This window comes from Serinus canaria, chromosome 4 (assembly GCF_022539315.1).
Source record: "Serinus canaria isolate serCan28SL12 chromosome 4, serCan2020, whole genome shotgun sequence".
In the NCBI taxonomy this organism is placed as follows: domain Eukaryota; kingdom Metazoa; phylum Chordata; class Aves; order Passeriformes; family Fringillidae; genus Serinus; species Serinus canaria.
The window spans coordinates 11,634,254-11,661,686 of NC_066317.1; the positions used below are offsets into that span (position 1 = coordinate 11,634,254).

The window sequence follows — 27,433 nt, forward strand, 5'->3', positions numbered from 1 at the left end:
TTGAGTGTCCTGTCATTGGCATCCATTGCTCAATCAAGAACACCACTGCCCTGTTGCTCCTTCTGGGGGTCATTTGGAAACCCAGGAACATTGCCTTCTTGGATTTATAAAGAAAAAACTTGCAAGATGGCTGTGGCTAGTGCTATTAGAAAACAATTAGGGAGTTGATGTTACGGTGTTGGGACAAATGAGGGAGAAAGAGTTGCTCATAACTCTACAGAGACCAGAAAAATAACACTCAGAGTAGGTCTGAGCTACTGCTTTCATACATAGCAAAGACTCAGTGATTCCTGTAATGTAAAGTTTCATCTTTGTTTTATTTCATTAGAAATTTTTTTGAGTACTTATTTTTACCTAATGCTTTGTTTTGACCTTCCAACTAGAAACTGATTTTTGCATGTGAAATCTCTACATTGTGGAGATCTGAAATGTTACATTTGTATTTAGACAGAGTGGATAATTTATGCTCTTCAATCATATTTATAAGCAATGAGTGTTCACATTTCTGGTTGCATCATAGTCTAGTGTAATCTGTAATGATTGCATTACAATTACAATATATGCAATATTTAGCTTTTTATAGGGACTTTCTTTTAAGAAAGGTTTCACAGTGATTTAGGTATTTTAAAATTAAACAAGACAGAAACAGGAAGGAATTTTTATTTTAAATAAGGTAAATAATTCTTTTACTTTTAAAAATAAAATGGGCAGTTTTAAATTTTCTTCAGCTAATGCTTCTTGTTTTCAAATGGAAGCTGTAAAGCATTTCTTTCTGTAGTATCTTTCTGTTTAAAACGCATGCAAAGTTGGGGGGGCACCTGAGCACTGCATTTGGTTTTGCCACAGAGTTTCATACTGCGCTTTTAGCATTCATATTTTCTCTGTAAGATCATGGTACAATAGATCATCTAGAGATTAAAATGGAACTATAAGACAAAAATGTGTCACCACTGTTTCTCTTTGAACTGTACTGAGAGACAATCTAGGATGGAGAGATTGAATGGACCTAATGGGTAATGGCTGTTTTGTGTCTTCTGCTGCGGAGATGTCCTCTGAAATACTTTCAGCAGGATGAGGATAAATGATTAGAAAAAGGTAAAAAGAGAGGAAATGTTTTTTTAAAAATGATTATTGAGAATAAAAGTTGAAGGATTTTTTTTCCCTGAGAAGAAAATATGGAGGGAAGAACTGACTTGCAAAAAAAAAGCTGTGATAAGCAGGACATGGATTTGTTGTTATCTGAAGAGAGAACTTGTTTTTCTCTCAATGAGTGATGTAACAATAAAGAAAACCCTTCAAAGGATATCTAAGCACAGGCTGTGAAAGTCCTTCCCTAGAATTTAGTAGACATCTGTGATGAATCTTTTATATGTGATCCAGCTCCATGTTTCTGTAATTTAGTGTTCCTGGCAGAGCAGGGAAAGGAGGAAATGGTCTTACTATATGTAAACATGTTACTTGCATGTATTCATTTGAATAAAGACAGCAGTAGCAAAATAAACCAAAAGAAATAACAAGTTAGAGAAGAAGAGGAAAAAAGGGAAGAACAAGACATTGAAATCTACAATTACATTTAAATAAATAATAAAATGTCATGAAAAAAGTTTCTGTCATCTTAAGGACCATACATTGAAGGAGCTGCAGCTTGCTCTATACTTGATGCTTTCAGAGTCTCTTTTCAGGCTGCTCCTATCTGGTGTATGCCTTCCTACCTTTTTGTCTTTGGAACAATAGAATTTTTTATTTGCTTTTTTAAAATGATGTTCTGATAATCCGTGCACTTCAAGTTGATCACAGCTTAGCTGCAATATCAGTGACTGACAGGATGAACGTAACTTCACCTTCCCATCCTGACTCCTTGTCTTTGCTAAATAAATAGTAGGTATTGGGAGTGTTTATGGTGTCCTTCCTGCATGAAGGGTCTCCCTGTAAGAAACAAAAAATGTTCCTCTTTGACAGCTTTAAAAAGTTCATGACAGGGTCTAGCACACATGGCAAAGCAAAATTGCCATTCCAATAGCATGTGTTGAATATTCAAGACCTTAGTCATTAAAGGTCTCAAAAGTAAGGAGAAATAGCTGAGCTTCTGGATAAAGGAAGGGCAGCTCTGGAAGAGCATAAAGGGAAGTGTAAGGACAAAGTAATAAACTTAAATAAAATTGCAACAAGTTTGCACTATGGAGATGATGTACTTAATGAAGAGTTGAGGCATTTTTGTATCTCTCAGATATGATTAGCTAGAATTGTTGGCTCAAAGGTGACATGCTGAAAGGATGGGTGATTGATGACCTGGAGTGCAGTAAAAAGTAACAAAAGTTCTGAGTTAAGCATATAAGAGAGAAACTCTCCAGAGAAGGGTCATGGGTCTGTTGTCACAGAACTGAGACTGTAGGTTTAGAAGGAATAGTGACACATGGGCATCTGTTTTTTGAAGTTGTTTTTGATTGCTTACTTTGAGTAAAAAAAGTTGTGGAGATAATGGCCCCTGAGACAAACAAATATGATTTAAGAGTGGAATTACTGAGAGGAAGGTGATGATAGACTGTGAAGAATGATGTTAGAGCTTTCTAGCAAAATTGCGTAGGTATAATCAAGGGTTTGACAGAACTGGTAGCTGGTGGCTTGAGCTGAGATGATCACTGCCTGTTATCCAAAGAAAAAGAGAAGACAGCAGACAGGATTAAGATGTCTTCTACTGTAGTAAAAGAACAGGTGGTTAAGTGAGATGATGATGATGAAGAATAGAGCACAAAATCTGCAGCAGATCTTCCTTTTCAAGATGTGAAGCAAAAATACATATATTTTACATATATTTAAAAAATAATTTACTATCGGGGTATGATCAGAATCTTAATCTTGAGTGTTTGAGGTCATTATCTTAAGCGGACAGCTGCATGTAACAGAAGTTCACATGGAAGGTGATTCTGTTCTTCCTTGAGGAAAAACAAACTCAACCTATTATACCTAGGTAATTAAATTAATTTTCTCTTGTTCCTGCTGTACACTTCTTGAGCTGTTACATTACTGTTGAGTCACTGGGAGAATGGTTGGCAAAGTGTTTTGCAGGTTTCTGTGAGTTGTGAGGTGCTGAGAGGCAGCACGTGGAATGATGGAAGCCTCTCTGGAACACAGAGATACCTACAGTCCAGGCACTGAGCTGGAGCCCCAGCTGGGAGAAGTCACCATGTGGTCAGAGCAGCATGCTCTGCCAAGGAAAGCTCTGGGCCTTTTTGGAGAAGAAAAATTTCCAAGCTTTTTAGTGTGGTGGGCTGCACTATTTTTCTTCACGAGCACCTACAGAAGTTAGTCTATAACAGGACTCCTTGATTATTTTTCCTGCATCACCCAGCCTGGGTGCCATCTGAAAATGGGGAGAACAGGCTACAGATGTTTCCTTGTATCTCCTTTTAAATGAATAGTCTTCAAAACAAAATCGCAGGTAGAGAGGGGGTGTCAATTCCAGGTGCAAATGCTTTTGGTATTTTCAATTTTTAAATGGGTAACCAAAACTACAGCTTATAATTACACATGAACTGTAGATAGCAAGAACTAAATTTTAGATGCTAGCTCTGAAAGCTGGAAGCTTCCGTGTGTGATGGAACCTGTAACAGTCAGTCGTGTTTCTGGTTCAGATGCAGGAGGTGGGGATGTCCTGGACATAATGTGTGAAGCTGAACTCTTCATTCCTTAAATAGGGTATCATGTTTATCTTCAGGAAGGGAGAGGTACTGTGAGATTATATTAACCTAAGAAAATAAACCTATAAAATGCATATGAAGTTTTTATTAGAGCATTTTAAAGGACTTTATCTGGCTGTAGCAGAAAGGTTCAGTATGGAGCTTTACTGCATAGATTTTATATTGATGCCAAGCTGATCACTTAATGCCAAATCCCAAATCCATGCTCATGTGTCTGTGCCTCTTCTGGGCTGGATCTGGCTCTCATCTATTGAATTAATGTGTGAAAAATGCAAGTGCCCACCAGCATAGGTGTGCTTCTGCTCTGTGTGCGCACATGTGGCCCTTTGATTCCAGGATCTCTCAAACAAACAAAGAAGTTCTTTTAAGGCTTCAGATGTAGTTATGAAGTTTTTATTTGGTGGGGTTTTTTTTAATTATGGCTCTTACTATTGTGTCTGTGAATTTTTGGACAGGGTTATTGCTCTGATATTTTGTTGGCCACTGGTTATTTTAATAACAGATGCTTTATAGTAAGTGGCTGGAACGAAACATCTCAGAAGAATGGAAGAATCATGCCATTGCACATCTGTTGCTGATTCACTGTTGCAATGGAAAAATCCCATTTCTGTTTTCATATTTCTACCTACAATGCACAAAGAATGCATTTTCTTACTTTGATTGCAATTTTGACATTTAAAGAAATGCGTGCTGTAATGAGGCCTCTGTGTTTTTTTCATTATGAGACCATTTCAAGTTTTTGCATAATTAGAATATTAAGAGACTGTACATCATAGTGTAGAAAACAATTTCGTTTTTGCTTTCATTAAAAAGCAAACAAACACCAAAATATAAACCAAATCCTAAATAGAAACTCCCACACTCAGATTTTCTAGGTTGTACACAAAGCAAGATATGTAGGAACTTGTGGAATAAAGTAGCTTTATATATTTAAGAAGGAAGAAAGTGGAGCCTTGTGTTATTCTTGTTCAAAAAATGCTAGTTTTACATCATAAATTTTACAAGATATGAAAATGGTTATGAAGAAAAAAGTATAAATTCTAGTGAAAATTAAGCCTGTAACTACTCATAACAAGAGAACTGAGAAAAGATAAAACTCTTGCCCTGTTTTGAGAAACCTGATTGTTCTTGCTGTACTGAATCCAGGAATAATAAAAACAAAATAGGATTCTTGTTAAACTAATTTGCATGTTAAATTTTCTGGCTTTTTTTCCAGCTCCCAGTTATTTCAAAGCAGTCTGAGTGTCTGAGCTCTGGGAACAAACCAAATGACTTAAAACACTCTTTGGTGTGCAGATGACCCCATCCCTAAAAATCTGCTAGTCCAAAGTGGAGCAAGTTAATGAAGTACTCTTTGAAATCATAAATGGCTGCTGGAAGAGCAACTTTCCTACATATCAGCTTCAGGAGTACTTGGCTGAATAGAATATTTGAGAGGATGCAGATAGGCAAAGAGCTTTCATTTGCTCAGTGCTGAAAGTTTTAACATTACTTCTTCCCTTGTAGTCAAATTTGAAATGGCATCAATGCATAAAACAAATCTGAAGTGCTTTAGACCAAATTCAGTACATCTTTCAATCTGGCATTAGCCCACACTATTTAACACATACAAAATGCCTGTATGAGGATGGATTTCAGATCAGAAATTTGGTATTTTAATAGTTAATGCTCTATATGCTGGATAAACCAAACCAAACAAACCTCAACCAAACCACACAAACACCAATCTCAAACAAACCCCACACAGATCTGTGAGAGGATCAGAGATTTTATCAAGTATTTTCTGTGTCAAAAGTAATGAGACAACTCATCACAAGGGAAGTATCTCTAACAGTCCATTAACATTAATGGGCTCCATATCCTTGCTCAGAGAACAGATTTTACGGCTTCTGGACAGCTGGACAGCATCACCTTGAATATTCAGTAACAACTGAAAGGGAAAGGCTAGGAAAGGAATGGAATGAATCATTGTTATGTCTTTTTAATCAGTGTGTCCTAGACTTTTTTTTTTTTTTTTTTTTTGTGCTTTGTGTGCAATGGTTTCTCTTCTCAGGAAAGATAAAGTAGCAGAGCTAGGAAAGGTGAGGTAAAGGGAACCCAGATGTGCAATGAAATGGCTTCTGCACCAGGAAAAATTAAGCAGTACCAACTCAGTAAAAACTATGACAAAGTAGTGTAAAGTTGGGAATGGGAATTATGAGTAGGAGGCAATTGTTCACAGTTTCTTTGAAGATGGGAGCTGAAATATATCAAGGGAATATATCAGGTTTAAAAGGAAGTGGGATTTCATGTCATGTGTAGTAAGGTGTGGACCTCACTGCCACAGGATGGTGGTAAAGGTCAAAAATATAAAGGTACTCAAAGAAACAGAAATTCAGAGAATAGTGTGTCAGAGGGTGGGTCAGCAGAGGCTGTGGAAGCAGCCTCTGTCTTGGGATGCCCCAGAAGCTGGAGCAGTTGTCGTGGTTTGAAAGGAAATGAAGTTTTTGTGATGGTGTGGGCAAGCCAATCAGTGTTCAGATTTAATATTGGCACCTGGTTTGTCCACTGAGGGCATGGATACGCCTCTGAGAACACAGGGGTTAAAAGCTGTGATCTCCCAGGGGAACTTCCTCTTGGGAGTTCCGGTTGAGACTGAGCAGACCCCCCCCGCCCGACCGAGCTGGGCGGGGGGGGGGACGGGAGCCATGTGGCCGGAGAGAGGTAGGCTAGGCCTGGGCCCAAGGGTGGAGGAGAACATTGCAAGGGCTTCGGGCAGCCATCCTCCATTCCCCCCCCCGCCTCCCGGAGAGAGGGAGAGAGAGACAGAGCCGGTGCCGGTGATAGTGGCCCGGCGTGAAGGAGAAGGGGGGGGGTGCCCAGCAGGGCAGCCAGGCGTGGGAGTTCATGAAGCAAACCGGCAGAGCCTGGGACTTTTAACCCTTCTGGGGAGGATGGAAACCTTGCAAAAGCTGAGTCTTCCTGAAGTTGATGAGATTGAGAAGATGTTGAGAAAATTCTAGGTGGGAGGAGATGATGGAGTGGCTTTGGGCTGGACTTTTCTTGTGTAGCCACAGCAGGACCCCCTTGTGTTCCTGTGACACAGAGACTGCATTCTAGGGGGAGGCGATGGCTCAGAGCCAGGAGAGTGCAGTGATGTGGAGGAGTGTGAACAGAGACGACGGGTGAGGAGGGTGGTGGTGGTGCCCTCCGCTTCGAGGAAGAGGAAGATGATCTCTGTTCAAGAGGCCCCTCGGCCCCAGGGGGTGAAATTTGGAGGGGACAGGTGTCCCAAAAGGAGAGGGACTGTGCTCTTTTTGGAACTGGACAAAGTATCCTTAAAGGGAAAACCCTAGAAGCACCTCTGATCCATGTGCAGTGGTGAGAGCACTGGACATGGAAGGAAGAGGTCACGATGGCAAAATGTTCTCCGGGCGGTGCCACACGTGACACGGAAACACGAGAAGTTTCGACTGTTTCCTGGGGAAGTCTGTGGTGCAAGAGGGACTTCTCTCTTCTCGAGGAATTGAGAACTGATTATCTAAAGGGTGGATTTGGTGGTAATGGAATTGGAAATCTAGGTGGGGGGAGGAGGAAAAAATTTGGAAGGTTTTCATCTTGGGTTCTATGTGTTTTGTGTGTTTTTTCCTTAGTGTTTTCCTTTGTAGTTTTAGGTTAATAAAGTTTTTTTCCCTTAAACCTCAAGTTGGAGCCTGCTCTGCTCTGTCTCTGATCACATCTCACAGTGGGTGCCAGGGAAGGAGGTGATCTCGTGGGGGCACTGGCATTGCGCCAGGCTCAAACGATGACAGCAGTACATCAGACTTTGTGCATACATTAGCCCTCTTTAAAAATTTGTGATTTTATTTTTCCCTGGAAAGTCACCCTCAAGTTTTGCTACTCTTCCTGGGAATGCTAGTGCATGGTCCTGTTTAATTGCGTCAGATCACGTAGGCATCTTCCTGTGTGCATGTTGAGCTCTCCTGGACTGCATGAGGGCTAACTGACACACCCATCTTCCCTGGAAGCCCCAAGGATACCCTGCTTGATTTCTTTTTTTTCTTCTGTGAACTTGGCACCAAGCAGTTCCAATGGCATGAAGGTTGTGCGTCGCCAGGCCCAGGAATGGGGTGGGCACTGAGGCACTGAGGGAAGCTCTTAAGGATCTCATCTCTAAGTGTGGTAAAAAAATTACATATTTGGCAGGAAACTTTTCTTCCTCACTCCTACTGGTGTGTACATTTACTTCTGTTCTTCAGTTCTACAGGGAACAGGGCAGAGAGCTGCTTGTCCTTTCTCCCACTGCCACTTTTCCAGAAAGTACAAAAAGTACATTTCTGGTAGGTCCATTGAGGCACTTCTCTGTTCTTGCTGTTGAACCCCCTCATTAGGGGAATTAAGAAACATTAGTAGGTGCCTCAAAGAGGCTCCTTCAAGCTCTTGAATTTCCTAAATGATAGAAAATTGTTAATGTTTTATATTTAGGCATGTAGAAAATAATCGACTTTTTTAGTAGCTTTTGCATCCAAGTACTATTGTATATCAAAGGAAAAAGGAAGTGACTCTAGAATACAAATAAATAGGAAGTGCATAGGAATTATACAGACAAGGGTATTTATGTAAACATTGGCTATTTTAAGTAACAGTTTTTAGGTAACAATTAATGTTATGAATTTTACCTTTTTTTGCCCCATTTTTCTAAACCATGGGACATGGTTTAGGAATATGTGTTTCAAGTAATGTAATGTATAAAGATTTTATTATTTATAAACATCTCTACACTATTATTTATCTGATCTGAGTGCATCAATTTATTTTTATGTGTGTGATCCTTCAATACAGTCTGTTTCTTTTCTTTCTTCTGCCAACTAGTTTGATGAATAGGTCAGCCACAACCCTTCATAATAACTTTTTTTAGGCTATCCTACCTTTTCAGGTAGGTTGACTTGAAGAATTTTCATACACCTAGACTTCTTCCAACCACATGGGTGTGGTGGGATTTAATTTCTGTGCCTTTTTAGATACCATGGGAGTTCAAAGCAAGAGCTGCTATTTCTATTTCCATAATGTCAAGTCAAGTAAATCACTTGTACTTGGTGTACACAGAACTGGAAGCAGGAGGGCTATATTCCGGGCTGCTCATCTCTTTTTTCCCAGGATAGTGCTGAGAAGCAGAAGCTGAGGGAAGCTACTTTGTAGTGCATAGCTGGCCTGTAAGGCTGACAGGAGCAGGAGCATTGGATAATAAAATGTCCATTTAAACAATTTAAACGTTTAATCAGCATCCATTCTTGGGATGTGCAAATTGGAATGTACAATGAGTTGCAAGTAAGCCTTGATAATTGGGAAATAGTTTGCTTAATTGTGTTGTTCTTAGTCAATGTCATTAAAACAATGAAAAAGCCAAATGATTGTTTAATGTTTGATGATGTTGATATTTTCTAGTCTCCCAGATAATTGAAGAGTCTGGATATATGTATTTGGAAGGCAAAAAGAAGTTACATGGATAGGAAATTGATAAGAATTTAAAGATAAGGCTATTTAAAAAAAAAGAAAACTACTGTGCAACACCTCCTCTCCCCCCACCCCAAAAGAAATCCAAACTAAGCTGAAACAAAAATAGGAAAGGAAACCAAAAGCAACCCCTTCATTTATTGTAAGAAATAAAAAATTAGGGTGTGTAATCAGGAGGCTTAGTGGAACATGTTACCTGTTGTACCTTTGCATTATTTTTCTAGTTGTAAAGAAACTTCCATTGCCAAAACAGCAGTTTTCCTGTCGATTTTCAGATATTGAGAGTGGCCAGGTCTTGCCTGGTAACTAATCTCAAACATTGAAGTGACCTTGGTCAAAAAGGAAGGAATACTTGCAAGTGCTGACTCAGGTTGCCATGTTCAAGTAATAACCTATGGGGTTTTGCCTGCTCTTGATTAAAACAACAGACTTGTGTTTTTAGCTGTATTACTGCAGCTGTCAACATATTTGTTCTTTCTGTGGCCAGAAAGCAGGTTAAATAAGTCTTTAAATAAGGCAGAACCTCTGTTTCCAAGGCTTACTTAAAAAATTGATTGCAGTTTGAAACTATAAAGATTGATATATAAGTGTAAATACCCTGAAACAAACGTTAACACCCAGATATTCTCATGTCCAAATTAACAAATTTGAACTAAAACCTGAGATTCTTTCCATCCTCTGTTAATAATTTTTTCTTATTATTGAAGAACTATTTCTTCACTATATAAAGAAGTCTTTGCTTCTGTGTTTGCAGATGCTGTGAAGCCACCAGTTAGTTCTTTACAACCATCTACTGAGTTACCCTTGCCCATCAACACTTCACCGCCTTCCATGCAAGCAGAATCTTCCCTTCCTTCTCCTTATCGGCTTATTAATGTCCCCCCTCTGGAGTCTTCCTCTGGTCAAGAAGATCCTCAAGACTACTTACTGCTAATAAACTGTCAAAGTAAAAAACCTGAACCTATGAGGTAAGTTACTTTTGTTTCTTAATAACACTTATTTAAATTACAGGCCAAGAATGTTTGTGCTGAATGCATTTTTTTACTACTGAGACACTGAGCATTTGGATGCACATATCTACACAGAGAAGCTGCCTGTAACTTTTCAATTTTTTTGTTCCATGCATTAAACCTTTTGCTGCAATAGTAAGTTGTTTAATCAGTGTTATATTGCATTCTCCAAAAGCATTGACAGCAATTGCCAACACGAGGTATCACAGTGACGCCACAATCCAAGCATTCCATTGGAGCTTGGATTGATGCAAGGCGCAAAGTATGCTTTCTTTAGCCACAATCTGGTGTGCTTAGTCCAGTTTAGTACTAGAAAAAGCTGGAGGAATTTAGCCTTTCTCCTTCCTGGCATTTGGTTCTCCATTTTTGCCAGTTAAATCTTTCATGGAAGGGGTTTAGAAAACATGCTGATTTTATAATCACCTGCCAGGTTACCACATGACTAAGTACAGTGATCTTCAAGTGGCATTTGTTTACTATTACTAGCATGGTGCAGACTCTCAAAACAAGAAGAAAACCCAATTATTTTACGATAACTAAGAATGCAGCGGTTGAAACCGCTCAGTTTCCATATCCTGAATTTCAGCTTTTTCCTAATAACAGATACTTAAAAGGAAACTCAAATAAGCTTTATTTTTTACTGAAAAAAAGAGTACACAATCAGTTCTCTAGAGAATTGTGCAATAGGAAATTGGAAGAAAAAATTTAGAACTTCTATAGAATTAAATTTCTATTTATTTCTCCAGCTGCTACTTCTAACTTAAATAAATCCACAGCACCTCCTGCATAGGAGGATATGATATTCATAGTAGCTACCTGGGAAATATCACTGTGGTTTGCCAGAATGGATCATGGTGGCCTTTCCTAGAGGAGGCTGCCCAGGGACCTACTGGAGTCTCTGCCCTCTTTTAAAAAAACTATTTAAAAGAAGCAAAAATGAACTTGACTGGACATACTCCTGAAGAGCTTTTCCTGATTTTGAAGGGCTTGCTTAGAGCCCTTGGAAAAGCTGAGAAGATAAAGTCCAGAGGTTCCTTCTGACCTTAAACATTCTGTAGGAGAACCTTATAAATCCCTCTGGGAAGCTTCTTTTCTGCAGTAATTTCAAATAAAATCTGCTGAGATATTTACAGAAAAAATAACAAAGCACCATATTATTTTTGTAATTACAGACAAACAACATGGAAGGTTGAGGAAAGCTTGAGAGTGTTTTCATGACTATTTCACATGCTTCCTTAGGGCCATACCTTTTAGTGGCAGTGCCTTCTGCATCAACACCTTGATGCTCTGCCAGTTTTACCTGTGCCATGTGCTCTATGCTCCCTTGGCATTTTTATCTTGCTCTGTTGTGCCTGAGTTTCCTGCTCCATTTACTGATGATTATCCACCCTTTAGAGTCTTCCTTACAAAACAAGGGAATGAGCTTACAGTTCCCCTAGAGTATGGAACATGCAGGTTACAGGCAACATGGAATGTCCCAGAAACTCCTGCAGGGGAAGGGGAAACCCAATGTTGAAGATTTCAGTGTTTAGTGATGTTTAGAGGCTGATAGTGCTGAAGAGGAATGCCAGTGTTCCTGCCGAAAGCTTAGTTTGCTGTCAATTCCTGAACAGCTTGGCAGAGGAATTGACTTGGATTTCAGCAATCTTGGCTTATCAGAAATGTGTCTGAGTGCCCATTTGCTTCTGCAAGGGACAGGCTCACAGCAGAGTTTTACCACCACAACATGAAGTTGTTTTTAGGAATTATGAAGGTTGGGATGTGTAATTGACTTTCTGACCTGACTTCCACAGTTATGTGATGTGTGGGTTAAGTAGAGGCTGAGGAAACCATAGAAGGGGCCACAAAATGTGGTATAGAGTCCCTGAATAGCCTTCAAAATTTCTCAAGGAAGTCTCTGGTGACACAGGAGAGAAGGTACTGGGGAAGGCAAAAGGTCCAGTGGTGATAAAATACCTAGTGAACTGAAAGAAGGGGACAAAATCTTTGGGAGTGTAGAGATTGTTTAAATAAATGATGGTTTTATAGGAATATCTGAAGACATTGGCATTATGATCACTTGGAGATTATATGAGCTTAGTTTCTTTTCTATAACTAAAAGCTGTGTTCTTTCATTAAAAAGGCTCTGATGATGAAAATTCAGAATAACAGTTATGCTGGGCTTTCAGTTCCACCTGAAATGACTGCCTATGTTTTGTGTCTGGTAACGTAGGTAAGCTGCTGGATTTGGGACAGAGTATAGAGCATATAGACATTTTCCTATGGATTGAGAGCTTTGTGTATCTCCGTAGCACATTGGTAAGATGATTAGTAAGAGTGCACTCTACCCCAATCCATATCCTTACAGGCAAAGAAAAAAAATTAAATGGCTGCATCATTTTCCTATTTTCCAGGCCTGGAACAATTTATCTGGCTATTTCTTGCATACTTAGTGTAAATCGCAAGGCTTAATAGTTGTAATTAAATAGGCAGGTACTGTTACTTAAATGTTTTCCCTTTAGACTTAAAAATTACCAATATGCAAAGGGAACATTTTCTGTTCTGATTCTGCATGTTACTTTGCAGGTAACCTGACAACCACTGAATTTTATTTCAAGGCTTTGAGGTTCTTTTCTGGGTGAGATGAGTCACTGTGAAACATATATGTATCTGAGTCATCTCTTTGGGATTTTTGAGAATTGTAGTGTTTCAGACCTAGAAAATAATTACTAAATGTTCCATTAAAGTGTCATGGAGTGCACCACATGCTGTTGTGAGAATGTCTTGTATGCAGCAATTGCAGCTGTAACTATCACATGCGGTACTTTGTCTAAAATAGTTTCATGCTCTGATCACTGCTGACTTAAAGAGCATTGTTTCACTGTAGCATTTAGGGATATTTAAGGTTGTATTTGGATCCTAGATACGAAAATGCAGCCAAACATTCCCTTATTGTTCTGGCTTATTCAGTAGGTGTATTGAAACACTAAATGCTGTCTTCCTCATCTTTCCTATTGTGTATGAACCAGCCAAGGGCCACCTTTTCTCTCAGAAGAAGGGCAGGAATACCTGCTATTAGAAGACTTTGAAAGTAAAAAGATTCCACTTCAGTGAGTGAACAGTAGCCATTCTTGGAACACGTGTGAGAAATTATTCACAGAGCCATTAACTTGCCTGAAAATATTGTTTGTTTGAGACTCGTCTTGCATGGTGTTCCATGAGTTTTAACAGAAAAACTATATAACTTTTGCTTCCATTTTCTGTTAAGATGTCTGGACATTATTTATTTTTATGTGTATCCTTTTCTGTCTATGCTTGCTATTGCTGTCCCGCATTGCTGGCACACAAGAGCAGTTTTGCTGCCACTTTGTTTATAATATTCTGTTTAATAAGTCATATTGATTCCTGTGATGGGAAAAGACTCAGCTGAAAAGGATGAGTGGTCAAGCCAGCCCAAATACTTTATTTGGAATAATGAGACTATTACCCCTCAGACTAAAGCACTTGATATACCTTTTTTCTGTGTCTCTGTCAACAAGTTGTTTTTTAGTACACGGAGGCTGGCTTTTTACTGGGCTCCCCTTGCCTCACTGCCCCACCTCCTCTCAGTGCATCCTAATGCCCAGTCCTTGTAGCTCAACTGGCTGGACAGTTTTCTTTTCCTGCTTTATGGAAGGAAATGGCCAGTCCTAGCACTGAGTAAGGGGTAGTTATGCCACTCACCATAATTTGCACATATGTGTTGCACACATGTGATAACACTGAATTCATGTCATAGTCATCCTCTGCTAATAAACTGAGGAGTTGTCATTGTGTTACATCCAGCCTTGCCATTATTTTAAATGGAGGTGTAAAAACCCTTTAGTATGTATCATAATAACCATTTGTTAATGGAATATTTAAGCTAACTCATTTTTTTATTGACCTGTACTAAAGGGAAAAAATAAAATTCCTGAAGTACAGAATCATTAAAAAAAACCCAAAAAAAAACCCCAGGAGTACAACCTGCTCCTGTCTACTAGGCACTGTACATTTTCAGAATTATATATAGTGTTCTTATCATGATCAGTGGTTAATGCTGACTTTTAAAATAGTTAAAATTCTGAGGCTGAATTCTTTGGCTTCATTTTGGCATAAACTGCTTTCTTTTTTTCAGTTTCTTTCTTCAAACTTTCAGTTGTGCAAAATCAGGTTGCTTACAACCCATTCATATTTTGAGAACTATTTCAGTAGACTAAGATGTTGATTCCAAAAGATTGCTTTCAAAATTGTGAATTAAATCAGAAATGTAAGCTGTTGCCATCAGCTAAGCAAATGACAGACCTGGCTGTCTCATGTATCATGGTTTTTGAAAGCCTTCTGTTTGCACAAGTGCTTGTGGTCAAGAAAGAATAAGCATCATTCACTTAGACCCAGAAAAAGTCCTATATTTAGAAGGATAGCATTTGTTTCTTGCATTTCATGGGTAATCCTTAGGCTTTGGCATTGTAAATATGCTGTTGTTTATTTTGAGTTTTGGTTATATATTCCTGCATGTTTTTGTAAGATAAATGTAGTGTTTATGTTTTATTCCTGTAGTTTTAGATTTTTTTTTCCTAGTGAACTGAAACTAACACCTTTGGTTCTGCAATTGATTTTCAGTGTCCAACTTCTGTAGACTGCCCACTTTATTTTTATAGTATAAAATTCAAAGATCCCAATCCTTGCCATATTTGAAAAATGCTTGACTCTTTCTGGGATTTTGGTCTAAATGGATATCATAGAACCAGGAGAGTACATCTAGAAAGTGAATAACTCCTGAATCAATCCTTTTTATAAAGAGGAAGGGCTGCAGCAGGGCCTGAGCTCAGTGTTCACAATCTATTATTCACTCTGTAGCCTCATGTGCTTCCTTCAGTCCTATGTGCTCTATATTTTGCAAGTATTTTAAACTTTTAATGGTTCATACATGAATTTTTGAAGCTCTGAGGCAAAGAGCTCTGAGGCAACTGTTAAGAAACAAGAGAAATATATATTCATGGTCAGCATCATGATGAATGTAGGAAGTTTTACTCCCTTGGTTATGTGAAGAATAAATAAGGAGAAAACTATCTTCTTTGGGGGGAGTTCGACTTAACTAAATGCAGATTTAAGTTCAGAGTTACCTAGAAACCTGTTTTGACCAGTGACAGAACTGAAATCTATGTTTAAGACAGTAATCAGAGCAAAATTACTATACTTTTTAAATGGATATTAGAAAAAGTATAGTAAACAATAAGCTGATAGGAAAAGGTGATGAAATTGAAATGAGAGCTGTCATAAGCCTCTTGTCCTGATGGAAGATTCTATCTTTGCTGTTAAACAGAGCAAAAACCAGTTGGTGAGGTGAATGACATATCTCTTGAGTGCAGGTGTCCATTCCAAGCAGATCATGTTGGTTCCCATGATAGCTGGCAGAGAGGCACTTCGGGGGTTAATAGTTTGGTTTAGATGGATCTCTAAAAAGAACAGATTGTATGTCACACAGTCTCCATTTGTCTGATGACTGGAGAAGGAACCTAAATTAATGGCTTAACTGGATTCCTTTGTCCTCAGGTTCCCAGAACCCTGGGAGATAAATCCAGCTGACCCTTAAGAAATTTTTGTACAAACTGACAAATTAAATGAGAATAATAAATATTGCTTGTGATCACTTTGAGGGGCAGAGCCTGTTAAATAAGGGGAAAAATGCTTCTTATGGTAGTGGGTGTATTCTATGTATTTTATTCCTCAAAACTTTTGCAACTGTGTGGCCCAATTGCTTAATAGAGCTTTAAGAGTTGTATTGCAGGTATTCATTGATACACTTGCATGCTGAAATATTTAAATATTCATGTATAAATTAACACAATGATATGCTGTTGAGGTAATGAAAATAAGAAATGTGGTATGTTTGATCAAAAAGTGTATGGCCTTCCTTAACTACACCACTAACATCTCCAGTGTTAATATTTTGCCACTGTTTTGACTTTCATTTAAGCAAGGAAGCCAGACTGATAACAGAATTTCTCTGCCTGGAGCACAGTAAATGGAGAGGTTTAGAAAGGAAATCAAATTATTGTAATGTGGTTACTTTCCATGTAAGTTTACTGGTAGTGGTTAGTACCAGTACTAATGAGTGCCGTTCTCATAAAAGAATTTCCTAATCTAACACCACCACCTTCATTTGCATGCAAGAAAAAGTTCTCTGTTGTACATGCAACCTATGGACTTTTTGTCCCCTCAAAGAACATGCTATTTTCCTCCTGTTTATGATTTTATCTCTTATTTCTTTTTTCCTTGTATATTTCAAATGTGTTTTATATGGTCAGTATAACTTCAGGCACATGTTTAGGGGGGTTGCAAGCAATTATATTTTTTCTCTTAATATTTTTTTCATAATGATTATAATGAGCAAGTACTCTTAAGTCCAATAATTGAGCATCTTATTTTTACCTTTAACAGTGCCAATAAAGTGTTGCCAGTTTGCAGCATATTTTGAAAAAAATGAATAAAAAACTCCAGCCCCAAACTTGGCTTCAAACTGGCATACTGAAAATTACTTGCTTTATGAAACATCAACCTGTTGTGAAGCTGTTGGTAAAGCTCCACAGTAATGCTATATATTTCACATGAATGAATTTGTATGAATGTAGTCACTTAGGATGCCTAGGTACTCCTGTTTGTTTAATAATTGAGTTCCTGCATCTCATTTTAAAAAATGAAAATAAAAAAATTGGAAGACACTGTTAGACTTTTCAGTTAGTTACATGATAAACGTTGTGTTTATGATTTGCAATGTTTGTTGATGTGTGTTCATCAACATTCTAATCTCACAATCTCACATGTAGATCTCAGGCTGACTCTTCAAAATCCAGCTCTTCAGAAACAGACTGCAATGATAACCTGCCCTCCCACAAAAACCCTGTTGCATCAGGGAGCAAGCATGCTGTGAACGGCTTCTTCCCACAGCAGTGCATCTACGATTCCCCGCCTTCCCGCTCCGCGCTGACACTGGCAGACTCCAGCCTCTACAACCTGCCTAGGAGTTACTCCCAGGATGTTTTGCCCAAGGCAGCGTCTCCATCTGGAACTGATGCTGAAGGAGAGCAACATGTTTTCAATACCCCATCAGCAATGTCATTAGACGCACAGATGAGGCACATCTCCATTAGCTATGACATTCCCCCTACACCTGGAGGTACTTATCAGATCCCACGAACTTTTCCAGAGGGAACATTGTCTCAGACTTCAAAACTGGAGACTATTCCAGACATCCCTCCACCTCGGCCACCCAAACCTCACCAGGCAGCAGATCGATCTCCTGTGGAAACCTGTAGCATCAGCCGCACTGCTTCAGACACTGACAGCAATTACTGCATCCCTGCTGGAGGAGTGCTGCCTTCACGCAGTAACACCATTTCAACGGGAGACCTGAATGTCTTCCGGAAAGGTCAGTGTTCCATGTATTATCCTGCAGAATTTTTGTCTTGAGCTATGTGATCTGAATGATACAAATGGGCTGAATAATGTGAGGGGCGTTTCTAGCCTGTAGGAACAAGTGTTTAGCCCCTCACAAATTGGTCTGTATTCACTATGTTTAAAATATATTAGGAAGAGGAACAGAAATTTTTAAAGGAAACCATCAAAACAGCAAAGCACAGAACATCCATAAAGGATGTATATTGCACTGTGGCATTCAGCCTTGAATATTTGAAGATCTAGACTTATTTATTTGGAAATAAGCTCATATAACTGAATTCAATACTACCATTTTCAGTCTTTCAGAATGACCAAAGTGAGCTTAGTGAAGTGTGGTACAATCTGCAGAAGCTGAAATTGTTTCATGAAGATCAGAGCGATATAGTGTATACCCAGAGCTTTGAGATCAACCCTGATTTGATGATCATTGCCACCAGCCTTTCTTTCTGTCCATGTGATAGATATGCTTACTGCAGTCTTTTAGTAAAATTAAAGTTGTTCCTTATGGCCACCTAAAGGTTGCTACTCCAGATGTGCTGTCATGTGTATTGTCTTGTTAACCACTTTTGGGCTGAGGGTTTCACTTTCTTTCAGATTTTTGAAGCATATGGGTATTACAGTGTTGTTTTTAAAGTGAAATTTTTTATTTGTGTAAGTCGATATTTATGTTACAGATTATTTCAAAGGAGAATTATTTGAAATGAGGGATGAATACAAGGATTTTAGAGGAGGCAGTATGCAGAATAGATGGGATCATACAGATACTCAGATACTATTGTCCTATTTGTCATTAATTTTGTAGAATGAGCATAAAATATTGGTGGTTGTTAGTGTTTTAAAATTACAAACAAACACTATGAAAGACCCTTTTTTGCTTTATTTTCCCTTATGTAGTATTTTCCCCCAAGTAAAACCACCACGCTCATTTTGCTAAGTTTATAGGTGAGTATTCCTATACAGAATCTGAGATTTTCTGCCTCAAGAAAATTAGTCATTCTGAAAACATTGTTTAAATTTGGTACTTAAGCGCAGAATTGTTTACCTTTCCTCTGTGTTGAAAATCTTAAAAAAACTTCAAAGTTTTTTTTTTCAGGGCAAGGTGGGGATAAATTCCAGAGTTTACCCAGTTTCTGTGCTGGCATCAGGAGGAGGGGCATCCCTGCCACAGGGTAAAGCAGCCTGCTGCATGCATGCATGAGCAGCTCCTGGGAGCCTCTCACAAAGACCCCTGTCCAGCAAAGAACCAGCCACAGAGCTGAGGACCTGCTTAGTGGAGACTGCCAAGAGCCAGGACTCCAAAAAGGGGGAAATCTTTGGTTTTGTAGCAGTCCAGTCCAGCTGAAAGCCCCTGGAGACCACACTGGGGAGCTGAGAGAAGGGATTCACCTGTTCCTGCAACAGATGGGATCCTGTTGAATCAGCACTTTCCAAGCAAAGTGTCAGTCAGAAAACTTTTTTCCAGATGTTAAACTACATCTGTTGTTTGTTTATTTTAGACTAGGTTTTTCACGAGGGCCCAGATTCTCACTCATTGCACTAAGTTCTTACACATGCTCAATTAAAAGATAGACTCTGCTGCTTCTTTAAAAGCAAAAATTCATTTCTCTTTTCTTGCCATGATAAAATGCCACTGTGAGTGCTTCAAGTTGTAATTGATAAGTGCTGAGGTTGTTTGTGAACACAGTCCTTTCAAATATAGATATATCTAGGTGCCACACCTTAAAGACGTGTGTTTGTGTACTCTCAGAAGCAGACAGTAAATAACAATAGACTCTGGATGCCTGTGCCAAGTGACTGGAACAGGGGTGATAAATAGCCACTTTCTCTTCTTGTTTCCTTAGAAATTAGTTCTCAAGACTGTTATGATATTCCACGAACGTTTCTGAATGACAGATCTAATTCATTGGAGGGCTTCCATAACCACTTTGTAAGTATGACTTGATCTGATGAGAGGCAACAGTGACAGTGCTTGAATACTCTTTGTTCCTGTGTAAGAAACCAAGCTGTGCAGTGTTTGTCATTTTTCCCTTTCAATAGAATATATTTATCTGAGTAGATTAGGTTAAAAGACTCATATGATTCACAGCTGATTGCATAACTTATTTTGTTAAAGGAAATATATGTTAATTCTAGAAAAACAGAAGCATGTTGACAGTGGGAAGTGTTTCAAGTGAAGAACTAGATGAAAATTATGTCCCAATGAATCCCAACTCTCCTCCACGACAGCATTCCAGCAGCTTCACTGAACCCATCCAGGAAACAAACTATGTACCAATGATACCTGGCACATTTGATTTTCCATTGTTTGGAAAGCAAGTCCCTCCTCCTGCTCACATGGGTTTCAGGTCCAGCCCAAAGACCCCTCCCAGACGGTCGGTACCTGCTGCAGAATGTGAACCACCGCCAGTAGATCGGAACCTCAAACCAGACAGAAAAGGTGAGGAAAACCTCCAAGAAAGCCTAATTTTTATCGCCTAAGAAAATAATATAGCTCTCTCAACTTTTGCTTAGAGGAAAATTATTATGTTTTAAGAAATTATTTTAGAAATAATTTTTGTCCTATGAGATAACCAAATCACAGAGGAGCCCTGGCATTATTTTTAACATTAATAAAACACTGCAATAGCAATGCCAAATAAAAGCATCAGTTTAGATTTTATTGCCATACCTACTAATGAAAAAATTACACTGAATTCCTAAGATTCAGAAGTGTGTCCTTGTATATAGAAGACACTTGTGATGCAGAGTTAGAGCTCAATGCATTGGATAGAACACAAATTTATAGCCATAGCAATGCTAGGTACAGGATCAACACACATAATCATTTTAGAGGGCCCCTTTGAATCTATCCTAAAAAAAATCTCTAAAATCTGGCACATAACATGTTTGTTTTTCCTTGAAATAAGGATTATTTGGGTGACCAGAGTTCTTAAGAAACCAAGATGATCGGGTTGCAATGTGTCTATAAGAGATACTTGTATAGAGAATCATTAATAAATAGCCTGGATTTTCCAGTTTATCTAAAATGTTTTGTCAACCATCTTACTAAAAATACAGGCAAATGCTTAAAGAACTTGTTTCCCTACTAAGTTTTTGAGACAAGATAACTGACTTGTAGAAGAGAGAACTAAAGAACATCAGGTCAAATGTCTGTCCTATTTTGCATTTGAGTAAGTCCTATTTTTAATCTTATGTACTTGAAAATATTAGTATTTACATTGACAATGGCTGACTTCATTGTGGGAAAGTGTAATGGCTAATATTCAGATGATCAAAAATATTCACTTATTAAACCTTTAAATTAGTATTTTTACCAGTAAGTGAAAACTGTCTGTAATTAAGGGAAGTAGAGAGTGTCACTCTGATAGATGAGCTGTGTGCTATCGAAAGCACTATGTCTCATTCCACCTGTCCATCTTCAAAAATTGGGGCATGGCCTTTTTTAAGACTTTTGGCCCTCTGCTTGTGTCTAATTGTTTCTGTGTTATCAGACAGCAGTTTTGTTTGTTTCTTAAGAAATACTGGACAGGAAGAGATTGATGAAAGTTGATACTGGAAAACATAAAATAGTTCAGAATAAACTGAACTAATTTAAAATATTTTTCCAGACTGGCCAGTTTGACCTTCAAAAGTAATAAATGTATGTGTTGAAAAGCATCTCACTTTTGCTGTTGGCAGCACAAAGCTGCCACACAGATGTTTGCTGAGGCAGCATCATTGTTCTTAGATTTCTCTTTTTGGAACAGAATTAGTGTTTCACATTTAGAGAGTGGCATGTCAGGCTCCTGCTTTGCTCCCATCCTCAAATACCTTATAGCTAGAAAGATGTAGCTAATACCAGGGGAAGGACTTTAAGATGTGTTAACATACCTCTTAATGAATGTAGAGTTACTGGATGAAATTTTTGCCTGTAGACTTTTGTAAAATGTTATCAAATAAAATAATAGGATTGTTTAATGTACTTTAGAAACTAAAGTGATTTTAAAGTAAAACTATCCTTAAAAGTACATGTGGTATAGTGTTTAGGGGCTGAAAAAAGTTTTGTGAATATCTTGAGCTGCCAAGCATGGTAATGATTCTGATTTACAACTGAGGGTTTTATCTTAGTAGCACACACACAGAGACTGCCTCACTCAAATTTTATCAAATGCACCACTGCAAGTTTTCCATTGTTGTGAAGAACAGATCTGATGACACATTGGAATGGTGATATATTCCCATTTCAGTAATTGAGAACTCTACACAAATAACTCCTTTGAGATATACCTTTGGGTTCCTTTGAATTAAATTATGTAAAGCCCTTGTTTAGTGGACCTTTACCTAACTAAAACAATGGTGTGCTTTATATTTTTCTGTGTTGCTTTTTCAGCTTTCAAGTTCTTGTAGCAGCTTCTATTATCAGGTTGTTTCTGTTTATTTAAATGTACTGCAATGCTCTTCTGCTACAAATTAGTGCAAAGGAAGTGTCAAGTAGGTCTGTGCGTTCAATAAATCTTTGGCAGACACAGAAGGGGAGGAAATGGAACATAAAATATTTATCTTCAGGCTTTTGCTCCTATAAATGTTGAGGGGATTTAATATGCCATTGGTTCAAGAATGTCTGTTGAAGACCACTGGTGCTTCTCCAAAAGATGGTCTCTAAAATACTGGAGAGATGAAGTGTCTTGGGGGTAAGGTGTTAAAAGGGCACATTTCATGTTCTGTCAGAAGAAACTGCTCTGTCTTTTTTTTTATTGGTTACAGATTGCTGCAAAAGCAGTGTTTGCACTGCCTCCAAGCTTTTTGGAAGCTTTTAGAAATACCATCAACACCTTTCACATGAGCTTTAGCTTTAGGTCAGTCATGTTTCTGTGGGCCAGGGAGGTTTGTTATATCCAGTGCTAAAAATACATTTGACAAAGGGATAATGCAGTGAAACCAGCACATAAAGGAAGGATACACTGCTTTTTGTTGTCATATATATGTGTTTAGCATCTCTTTCCCTTTATAATAAGGGCTTGCTGCTTGCAGCCTTAGACTCTTTGATCTCTGTTTCTTTTTCCACTGATCTCTAGGAGACCTTTGTTTCAGAAAGTGGGTTAAAAAATAACAATGAATAAAAGTGTCTATAGCCTTGAGATTACAATACAGATTTATGTAGTTTCATTTCTCTGGCTCACAGCTGCTTCTGTAATTATGGGGAACTTCCAGTACTTTCTGGAAATCTTGAATTTCAAAACATGGTGTGGTTTTTCTGCCCCAATAACTTGAATCAAAACACTTTACTTGTTCTTTAGAGAAGAGTACCAAAAGGTAAGTGATGTATTGCTTAGGACAAAATGGAGACTGTTTGGCAGGTCCTTTTCTGCATTTACCTGTAATTGAATGACAAAAATAAAAACATAATAATTTTTAAGTTTGTTTTTTTTCAGAGTGCTCTCTCTTTAGTTATGGAGGACCATTTGCTATATTTATTTTTGTATTTCTGCTTTTTGGCTGCTTTAGCTTGCCACAATTGCATGTGGGCCTGATGCTAAATTGGAAGTGTGTTTGCTGGTAAAAGGCTTCAAGCAGAAAAAATATTGCATCCCCCCATGCAGATGGGTCTTGCTCTCTGAATTATTCAAAGACAGTGACTGGTTCTGCCACAGAGCAAAAGTGACATTTGTTGTGGTGGTGACATACCTTCTTCAAAATACTGTTTGTCCAAGAAGGAGCAGTAGATTTAAAGGTGCCCAACGCCGTGAGGTGAAGGAGGACTCCCTAGACAGATTAGGCAGCAAAGAAGAACCAGGTTCTCTTTTCAAGCGAAAAGTTTGTGGTCAAAAATAAAATTAAAAATATGTGAATTGTTTTTTATGGGTCAGGAGGAAGCATTTGAGTGTTGCAGCATTTGAGAGATGGGGGTCTCTGTGGACCTCTGAGCATGACAGTGACCCTCTCCTGCCCTGGGATTTGTTTCCATGGCTTGAACAGAGGGGTATCTAGTCTTAAAACAAGACTTTAGGACCAAACAACTACAAAAACAGACTTTTTTTTTTTTTTTTTTTTTTAAGTTAATAGTTTAGGAGCTGTCCAGAGCAAGTCTTTATAGCTATGTAATATTGTCCCATTTGTAAGGTTGAAATCTCTTAAGAAATATGTGCTTGTCATTTTGACTGATAAAATTCAGTTTTCCAATTTCTGAATCAAAGTGCAAAGTCAGCAATGGAATTGGAGATGGTGGAGTTTACTTCCTCAAAATCTCAGCTTGATTCCCAGCGTACATTTAACTGGTAACTTCTTTTTTTCTGTGTTAAAGCACATTTCTACCAAAGTGGGCTTTTTAAGATTCTGAAAAGAAATATATGAACAGTGGGCATATGGCTGAACTAACAATGGCCATGATAAAATGAAAGTCAAAAGTTAAATCTTATTCATTTGTATATAGTATATGATTATAATGTATGAATGAATGAATATAAATATCATTTTTGTAAAGTTTTTGATCAATAATACTTAAAAGCACTTTCTGAGAGAGCTCCATTTAGCTCAGGTCATAATTCCAGGTCATGGGGAGCTGAGATAGAACAATGCCTTCAGGATCACTCAGCAAATTGCTGACAGAGACAATACAGAATTTAGAATTCCCAGCTTATGACATGGTACTAGACTTTGCTTCTTTTGTCTTGAATAGAAACTTTATTTGTCCAAATATTGTTAGGGTTTAATTGCATTCAAGATTATTTTGAACAATATTTTCAGTCCTAGTTTTGGATTGGGTGGCACAGATTATTTTGCTGATAGCAAAAGTAATCAATAGTTAGTGTGGTGCTTGGGTTGTTTTTTTTTGGGGGGGGGGTGGTGTTTGTTTTTGGTGGGTTTTTTGTTTGGTTTTTGATGGCTTATATTTCAACAAAAATATATCAGCATTTAATCTGAGAGGCTTTTTACAACTTAAGTCCACATGATTGCCTTTAAAAGAGATTGCTGCTTGGCCCTGGTAATTTTCAGCCCAGCATGTGGTAAACTTGGATTTAAAGACAATGAGTGATGACACATTTATTTTCACGCCAAGAAAATTCCCAGTTGCAGCTTGAAAACAAGAAAACAAACAAAAGAAACCAAGAGAGAGCAGGAAAATTCTCATGGAGTTGGAAATCATGATTAAAAATGTTTGTTTAATCATTTTTAAGAATGTTTTAAAAATTATAAAAATTATCTGGCCACTTTTATCATAGTTTTTTTTTTTTCTCATTTAAAATGTTAAAAGACATAATCTGTGTGGTTAAACCACAAATATGTGGATTGCTTCTAAAAATGTGGCTGTATCTTTGCCACCACTCCTCATAAGCATCTCCAACTGGATTAACTTCACAAAGAATTCCAGTTTTCTTTATAAAAGTGCTGAGGCCTACTTTGAAAAGGTAATTGTGTACAGAGCGTTCCTATGGCAGGAAGCACCTGCCACATTCTGGTCCCCATAGGATTCACTGTGATGCTTCTGGATGACTGGAATAATGATCCATTGTTGCAGTGTAGCATGGTGCTCTACAAATCCCAGGCTAAGTAGGTAATTGTTAAGGAAATTAATAACCCTCGTTAATCATGAAGGTAGCTATAAATAGCCTGATGAACAGTTTCCTTGTTAGACACTCAAACATGTAAATATTTAAGTTAGACACTGTGAACATATTGCATGTCCTGATACAGCAGGAGCACCACACCATCCTTAAATAAAACTTCAGAGAAACACTGACAGTATTTGTGACGACGGGAACTGACAATTCTTTAAAAATAATAATAATTAGGAACTGGCAACATTTCAGTATTCTACACTATCATCATTGTCTTGCATGTTCTTTAATAAAGGTTCAGTTTTGTTCTGAGGGTTTAGGACAAGTAGGCATTGAAAATATGAGAATGGAGATTTCTGTCTGCTGCAAGAACTGAACTAAAGATTGTTGAAAAAGAAACTGTAACTTTTGTGATGACTTTTCTGAACAGAAGTATTGTTCATTTTGCTTTTTGAGAAATCCATGTATTTTATCTTCTATTCTCTTTTGGAGAGGGAATACACCCCTTGTTCATTCCATTTAGGAAGTTTAAAAAATTAAGCTTTTGGGGGAAAAGCAAATTATGTTTTGCTGCTTCTTTAGAGTTCATAAAACAAGTTGAGTACAAATTTATTGAATTTTTTTTCTTTGATCTTCCACAAGTTCCCATAGACTTCCTCCATGCCTGTACTTCCTCCATACCTGTAAATTACTTGTACAAGTCTAGTTTTTCACTTAATGGCTTCAAAAAACTCCTTGCTATGATGTACCAGTCATTTACTTGCAGCTGTGATTTGTCTTTTAAAACTTTGAAACAACAAATAGTTTCAATAAAGATTTCGTTTGGATGGCTGTATCACAGCTGCAGGGGATTGTGATTTGTTGAACTCAATGGTTGTAAAAAAATTAAACATGCCAGTTTTCTAAAGATAAACTGCAGTACTTACTCTGCTACTAGTGCTGGGGATGATTAAGTTTAAGGATTAGGGCTAGGTTTTTTTTTTTTTTTTTTTTTTTGGTAATTTTAAACTCCAAAGATATGAGGTAGAGCAGGAACAAGAGACCATGGGTAATAATGCCCTATTTTTAATTATCTTCATAAAATTTTTTTCTTCTTTGCTGTGCACTTATCACTTTTTTCAAGAAAACATAATTTTTAATGCACATATTTTCATGCCATTCCATTACTTTTTAATTGGCTTAATCTTAATCTTTAGTTTTCCACTGAATAATTTAAATTTTGTTATTTTTTTCTGTGTTTTGTTTTTGAAGTCTTTTGGACTTTGCAAATATTAGTGCAGCATTAAACTGTGCTAAACATCAATAAACACTCCAGAACATTGTACTTAGGTTTTAAAACAGTCTTTGTTATTGAATGTTCTTAGTTCATCATGCTTTGGGGGCTTATAAAATACAGACATGTCGAGTTACTCACAAATTAGAGTAGTCAAATAGTATCCTGATGATTAATAGCTTTGGTATTCACTGAGTAATTTTATGGCATTTGCCATACTTTGAGGAGTTTTATAGCATTTGCCAAATATTTTAGAAATACTGGTGAACATTTGCTGTCAGATCCAGTTGGACTTATTTTTTCCAATTGATTCTTTATTTCTGTAGTATTCAAATTACCAGTTCACTGTAAAAAGTTATTTTGAGGGGATAAAGATGTCTGAGAAGACTGAAGAGCAACTCTTTATGTGACTGCTTTTAATATTTCATAACATTGAAAAATAAGTTGATTTCAGTTTGTTTTTATTGTCTCAAAGAGACCAGAGTTATCAGCATCCATATCTTATCCCCAACCAGCACAAAGCACATTATTGATATTCCTATTTGTTGGTGGATACTAGTATGGAAATCTATTGGAATGTTGTTTAACTAAATACATGTTTCTAATTGCAAGTACTTTGGCAGGTAACAGTCTTACAAAAACAGAGATGAAAAAGCGAATTCAGGTTTTTGTAGAGCTCTGTGTTGAAGACCATGTACTTGGGAATCAGGGTTCACTTGGGTGAGGAAAAGGAAGAGAAGAAAAGCAGGAGTTTACTCTGCAGAATTGAAAACCAGATAATAAACTCTTTGGGAGCAAGACAGTGAATTTCAGTCTTGCTTTTTGAGGGAAAATCTATAGTGATTCTGAATATGGGAATTCCTGGACCTCAGTTCAAATTTCAGTTTCATCTAATTCAAAGGAAAGGGGTCAAGGTAAGTAGTTTGTTGATGGAAACAAGGAACATCAGTTCCTTGTACTTTCAGA

The 27,433-nt window shown here is 37.8% G+C and overlaps 1 protein-coding gene across 10 annotated transcripts in view; it reads left to right on the forward strand.

Annotated features, from left to right (window-relative positions):
• GAB1 (GRB2 associated binding protein 1) overlaps positions 1–27,433 on the forward strand; it is a 118,328-nt gene that overhangs the window by 60,146 nt on the left and 30,749 nt on the right. For 8 of the 10 annotated variants that reach the window (XR_007777539.1, XR_007777538.1, XM_050974206.1 and 5 more), the window contains exons 3-6: positions 9,946–10,159; positions 17,029–17,630; positions 19,501–19,586; positions 19,793–20,096. Coding sequence is in view for 8 of the 10 variants with exons in the window: in XM_050974206.1 (XP_050830163.1) it covers positions 9,946–10,159; positions 17,029–17,630; positions 19,501–19,586; positions 19,793–20,096 (1,206 nt within the window). In the remaining 2 variants the exon portion in view is untranslated. Of the gene's footprint in view, positions 1–6,313; positions 6,402–9,945; positions 10,160–17,028; positions 17,631–19,500; positions 19,587–19,792; positions 20,097–27,433 lie in introns of those variants that run through there. The other 2 variants (XM_030238769.2, XM_050974205.1) reach the window with 2 other exon arrangements.